Genomic DNA, 6,721 nt, shown 5'->3' with positions numbered 1-6,721 from the left:
AGAGCTAGAAATATTGAAATTTTCTCCAGTCTATGGACTAAAACCTTTCTCTTGCATGTTGATTACATACTGGGTGACAATCCAAGGGCCACAAGTTACATGGTGGGATATGGACCAAAGTATCCTCGTCAGTTCCACCACAGGGCTTCTTCCATTGTATCACAAAGAGGATTCAACCTTTCTTAGTTGCAAAGGAGGATATTCGATATGGTTTGATTGCTAGTGGAATGACCCTAATGTTTTATTTGGTGTTGTTGTTGCAGGACCTGATAACAATGATAACTTCGTAGATGCAAGAGACAACTATCAGCAGACAAAACCTACAACCTACAATAGTAGGCCTATGGTGGTACTTTTTGCCAGACTTGGGGGGGAATTGCTGGAAATGACCAGAGTCTTCCAAGTAGCCTTCTCTTATAGGATGCAATTACTTTGGTTTTAGTTTATTTTAGTGATGATGTTGTTGGTGGTGTTCTAATGGTTGTTTCTTGAAATTGTTGTTCCTAAACCTGGATCATGTTCAGGTTCCCCTGCTCCAACTCATGATCTACCTCAAAATCCAAAACCTAAGACAAAGCCCTCTTCAACAAGTAGGAGCTAATATAGGGATGATGGATGGTGCCTACTTTGTAGGCAGGAACGAGCTTCTAGCATGGATCAATTCTGCCCTGCAGCTCAATCTCTCCAAAATAGAGGAGGTACTCAATAGTCAATACATACCCAATTCATTGTTATTGCCAGTATTTGAATGCTGAGATGTTAAACATTATAGTAGCAGGATGCCATCATTGAATGATCATTTGTAATGGATTCTGTATGTATCATTTGAGGGCCCAACACATTTTCATGTCTTGATTTCTGAAATGAGGATGATGGTTATGTGTATATATACAGGCTGCATCAGGAGCTGTTCAATGCCAAATGATAGACATGGTTCACCCAGGAGTTGTCTCCATGCACAAGGTTTAAATTAAATAAAACTCACAATGGCTTTTGAGCACAATTGCCATGTAATTCTATTTGAATCCATGCTCAGGTTGTTGCTCTAAATCGCTGCTCGTCTTTTGATGATTCACTCTGCCTATAATGTTTGAAATCTATGGAGAATCTATGATACTATATTTACTAGCACATACCCTCATAAACGCGCGTTTGATATGCACCTAGAGGTTGCTCAGGTGAGGATAAATATCTCAAGTTTACACAAGTGACCTTGGTACTTGAGATTTTTCAACCTGCAGGTGCATATTAGACCGGAGTTTAGAGGGTCTGTGCTGGTGTTCATAGTCAATGGACCTAATGCACCGTCTGGATTCGATGCACAATTAAACACATCACTTTACATACAAAGAGTTGATGGATCACTCCTACCCACCTCACCAGGGCTGAAAAGTGCATGCATTTCAAGTTTGATGAATAAACCTGCTCTTCGAGTAGTTAAGATATGAAGCACTTAACGATGAATAGTTTTAATAAAAAATTTCAAGTCTGATGATTCATTGATTGAAGTATTTGATGACCCTTTGGAATTTGCTACATTGTAGGTAAATTTCGATGCAAAAAAAGAGCATGACATGATCCAGAATTATAAAATTCTGCAAGACATGTTTACTAAATTGAAGATAGACAAGGTATTGGACTTTTGTTGTAACTACTATTTCCAAACGCACGTTATGCGTACTTGTTTTGTATTATACATTAGAAGCACAAGAGATCTGATAAAACCTATTCCAGCTAAGAAAAATGTTGGTGATCAAGTTGAAAGTTGAAACAAAATAGACCAAATATATGTTTGAGGTGTGACATTCATTTAAGGGAAATGACATTTTGTTGAACAAACAACCTTCTTTATCTATACATTGAGATGGCATTTTTTTGAACAAACTATCTTCATTTTCTGTACTTTGAGTGTAATCCAAGATGTAAATGAATAACATAGAATGTTCAACAAGGAACCATAAATGTTGTTTCCAACTTTTAATATTTTGTGGCTGGGTCAATTCTTCAGCTTGACAATTTTAATAGTCATAAATTACGTTCCACCTTCAAGATTACACAGTTTGATCACAATTTGACATGAAACATTGTCTGACCGTGATAGAGGGTGGTGCATAAATGCATGATTACCATAATCGGTCGTGGCTATTGTCTTGTCCCACATTGTTCCTTTCAGCTATTGTTGGGAATGTTTCTACTGACTTGGATGTTTCCCATTTTTATTGCTTCTGCATGATGATTTCAATTAAGCTAGATTGGATTGGTCTTGCGGCCATGAGCATTAAATCCTGATGACCAACTTAGATAGCAATATAACAACTAAGAAGAAAAAATTCCCTTATACCGTGGTCTATAAATTGCATCGAGATGTTGATCGGCTCCCATTGACTCCTACCCGCACCAGTCTGACCAACTGAATCTCATACCAGACTTGGAAATATACTTGAATCCCATGGAATTTACATATTAATCTTCATAAATTGATGCCATACTTGATTGCATTTCTAGTAATTACTGTATCAGATCCGTAGAAATGCCATGAAGGATGGTTCATTGACCCACTATCCCCTGGTGACTTCTCTAATGGTATTGAAGTTTGTATCTAAGATTTTCTAGAGTCTGTTCACTAAAAACAAGACAGCCACGATGGCACCACTTTGCATTAGTTTAACACAAAGGAATAAAGTTTAAATTATCAAGAAAGCATATATTTAACTGAATCATTTCAATCGGAAAATAATTTTGAATGAAATTTATAAGACTCTTTAGTTGCTCAGTGGCTAATGTACAATTGATGGAAGAGGATTTTGTATCATGGCCCATGGATGAAATAGAAATGAAGCAAAAACTCGGAAAGGAGATTAAGGTTGTTACCGGAGATGAAGCAATACAGAAAATGCCCAGAAATGTCCCTCAATGCTGAAAGTTGGATTGCCCAGTGACAAAACAGAGTAGGCCAAGGCAAAGTATCTATATTTAACATTGTTGTGTGAGTAACCAACATAAGCTGCACAGTGCTATGCAAATTAATAGTCTTTGTGAGAAGAAAACCCAACATAATCCACACAATCTAATCCTCACGAGGAAGGTTTTTCAGGGATTTAAAGGTTTTCTTATGTTATAAAATCCTAGGCAAATGTGGGTGCCCCAGCAAATAAAAATGTTTACCATAATACCCACTTACTATTAAGCATTGTCTCCAAAGGAACTTGAACAATATGATAAAAGACTCATCTTTTACTTCTATAATATACATAATGTTAAATATATGAAAAACACTTTCTGCTTTCAAGTAAGACTGTATAGTTGCTGAGTGGCTAATGTACAATTGATGGAAGAGGATTTTCTATCATGGTCCATGGATGAAATAGAAATGAAGCAAAAAATCGGAAAGGAGATTAAGGTTGTTACCGGAGTTGAAGCAATACAGAGAACGTCCAGAAATGTCCTTCAACGCTGAAAGTTGAACAGCAACTACAAATTAGTTTGCAACTGCTTCACATATAGTAAAAAATGGATATTGTCAGATAAAGGTAGGGAGAAATTCAATAACAAAACAGAGATTAAACTACATGCAAGATGATCCGAGAACAAGTAGTTTAATATCATATTTTAATATAATTTGATGGTTAAAAAAATATGTTGCATCATTCAAAAGTTATCAATTCAAATTTAGAATTCAAATTTACAGATAGAATATGCATGACTTTGCACACTAAAAATAGAATATGTATAACTTTGCAAACTTAAATAGTGATTTCAGAAGTAAAATATATAAATACATTTTATGAGTAAATAGTGATTTCAGAAGTAAAATATATAAATACCCACCTCACCAGGGCTGAAAAGTGCATGCATTTCAAGTTTGATGAATAAACCTGCTCTTCGAGTAGTTAAGATATGAAGCACTTAATGATGAATAGTTTTAATAAAAAATTTCAAGTCTGATGATTCATTGATTGAAGTATTTGATGACCCTTTGGAATTTGCTACATTGCAGGTAAATTTCGATGCAAAAACAGAGTATGACATGATCCAGAATTATAAAATTCTGCAAGACGTGTTTACTAAATTGAAGATAGACAAGGTATTGGACTTTTGGTATTAGGCAACTAAATAAACAAAAAAAAATTCCCAGCTAAACAGAGATGCCTCTTTTACAATGATCAAGGCTTATAGTACAAGACTATGCCCAAACTGTACATTTTGATTCAATGAGAAGTAAGCTCCTGGAATTAGTTAAAATGAATGTTGGTGAATCACCAATGGATGACTAATCTAAAGGTGTGCAAAACGATATCAAGAGAAGGAAGGATCTGATTTCTTTTATCTAGAAGTTCCAGCTCATCTGAATACTATGCCCTCTTTCCCATTTCATGGCAGCAAGAAGTTAACATTTCCTCCATATAATTATGCAATCCCAATCATCACTTTGGGCAGCTTTTCTGCTGAAGCTGAGTTGAATATATCTACAATATACTCTTTCAGAGACCAATGCATGAGAGAAGTACCACTAAAAATCCTATAGAATTTCTTCAACCTTGCAGTATATAATTTTGTTTCGTTGCCATGGGAGATAATGTTAACTAATTCTAATACAGAGTATACAAGATTAAAACCCGGCTTCTGTAAATTTAATACGTGCAGAAATCCAGCTGGGCATTTTCTAATATCTCACAGAAAATTGCTTCTGGTGCCTGGAATGTCTTCTTGGTGGGTTATTATTATCCATTATGATAATTCAGTTAGCTTAAGAGCTAGAAATATTGAAATTTTCTCCAGTCTATGGACTAAAACCTTTCTCATGTTGATTACATACTGGGTGACAATCCACCACAGGGGTTCTTCCATTGTATCACAAAGAGGATTCAACCTTTCTTAGTTGCAAAGGAGGATATTCGATATGGTTTGATTGCTAGTGGAATGACCCTAATGTTTTATTTGGTGTTGTTTTTGCAGGACCTGATAACAATGATAACTTCGTAGATGCAAGAGACAACTATCAGCAGACAAAACCTACAACCTATAATAGTAGGCCTCTGGTAGTACTTTTTGCCAGACTTGGGGGGGAATTGCTGGAAATGACCAGAGTCTTGCAAGTAGCCTTCTCTTATAGGATACAATTGCTTTGGTTTTAGTTTATTTTAGTGATGATGTTGTTGGTGGTGTTCTAATGGTTGTTTCTTGAAATTGTTGTTCCTAAACCTGGATCATGTTCAGGTTCCCCTGCTCCAACTCATGATCTACCTCAAAATCCAAAACCTAAGACAAAGCCCTCTTCAACAAGTAGGAGCTAATATAGGGATGATGGATGGTGCCTAATTTGTAGGCAGGAACGAGCTTCTAGCATGGATCAATTCTGCCCTGCAGCTCAATCTCTCCAAAATAGAGGAGGTACTCAATAGTCAATACATACCCAATTCATTGTTATTGCCAGTATTTGAATGCTGATATGTTAAAACATGATAGTAGCAGGATGCCATCATTTAATGATCATTTGTAAGGGATTTTGTATGTATCATTTGAGGGCCCAACGCATTTTCATGTCTTGATTTCTGAAATGAGGATGATGGTTATGTGTATATATACAGGCTGCATCAGGAGCTGTTCAATGCCAAATGATAGACATGGTTCACCCAGGAGTTGTCTCCATGCACAAGGTTTAAATTAAATAAAACTCACAATGGCTTTTGAGCACAATTGCCATGTAATTCTATTTGAATCCATGCTCAGGTTGTTGGTCTGAATCGCTGCTCATCTTTTGATGATTCACTCTGCCTATAATGTTTGAAATCTATGGAGAATCTATGATATTATATTTACTAGCACATACCCTCATAAACGCGCGTCTGATATGCACCTAGAGGTTGCTCAGGTGAGGATAAATATCTCGAGTTTACACAAGTGACCTTGGTACTTGAGATTTTTCAACCTGCAGGTGCATATTAGACCGGAGTTTAGAGGGTCTGTGCTGGTGTTCATAGTCAATGGACCTAATGCACCGTCTGGATTCGATGCACAATTAAACACATCACTTTACATACAAAGAATTGATGGATCACTCCTACCCACCTCACCAGGGCTGAAAAGTGCATGCATTTCAAGTTTGATGAATAAACCTGCTCTTCGAGTATTTAAGCTATGAAGCACTTAATGATGAATAGTTTTAATAAAAAATTTCAAGTCTGATGATTCATTGATTGAAGTATTTGATGACCCTTTGGAATTTGCTACATTGCAGGTAAATTTCGATGCAAAAACAGAGCATGACATGATCCAGAATTATAAAATTCTGCAAGATGTGTTTACTAAATTGAAGATAGACAAGGTATTGGACTTTTGTTGTAACTACTATTTCCAGACACACGTTATGCAGACTTGTTTTGTATTATACATTAGAAGCCCAAGAGATCTGATAAAACCTATTCCAGCTAAGAAAAATGTTTGTAATCAAGTTGAAAGTTGAAACAGAATAGACCAAATATATATTTGAGGTGTGACATTCATTTAAGGGAAATGACATTTTGTTTAACAAACAACCTTCTTTATCTATACATTGAGATGGCATTTTGTTGAACAAACTATCTTCATTTTCTGTACTTTGAGTGTAATCCAAGATGTAAATGAATAACATAGAATGTTCAACAAGGAACCATAAATGTTGTTTCCAACTTTTAATATTTTGTGGCTGGGTCAATTCTTCAGCTTGACAATTTTAATAGTC

General features: G+C 35.9%; 1 protein-coding gene and 1 long non-coding RNA gene across 2 annotated transcripts; both read left to right on the top strand.

Annotated features, from left to right (window-relative positions):
* The first annotated feature begins 545 nt into the window (after positions 1-545).
* On the top strand, positions 546-4,120 carry LOC149146247 (microtubule-associated protein RP/EB family member 1A-like). Its single transcript, XM_089446375.1, has 3 exons — positions 546-698; positions 895-963; positions 3,998-4,120. Exons 1-3 carry the CDS (start codon positions 609-611, stop codon positions 4,103-4,105), a joined length of 267 nt encoding a protein of 88 aa, XP_089302501.1. The 5' UTR covers positions 546-608; the 3' UTR covers positions 4,106-4,120.
* Positions 4,121-5,288: 1,168 nt separating this feature from the next.
* Positions 5,289-6,325, top strand: LOC149146246 (uncharacterized). Its single transcript, XR_016264745.1, has 3 exons — positions 5,289-5,391; positions 5,589-5,657; positions 6,239-6,325. It is a non-coding gene; the product is annotated as an uncharacterized LOC149146246 (long non-coding RNA).
* The last annotated feature ends 396 nt before the right edge of the window (positions 6,326-6,721 follow it).

The sequence above is a fragment of the Pinus tabuliformis genome, chromosome X (genome assembly GCF_031772625.1).
Source record: "Pinus tabuliformis cultivar Carrire ecotype Pingquan chromosome X, CPIR1, whole genome shotgun sequence".
In the NCBI taxonomy this organism is placed as follows: Eukaryota; Viridiplantae; Streptophyta; class Pinopsida; order Pinales; family Pinaceae; genus Pinus; species Pinus tabuliformis.
This window is presented reverse-complemented; position numbering and strand designations above follow the sequence as displayed.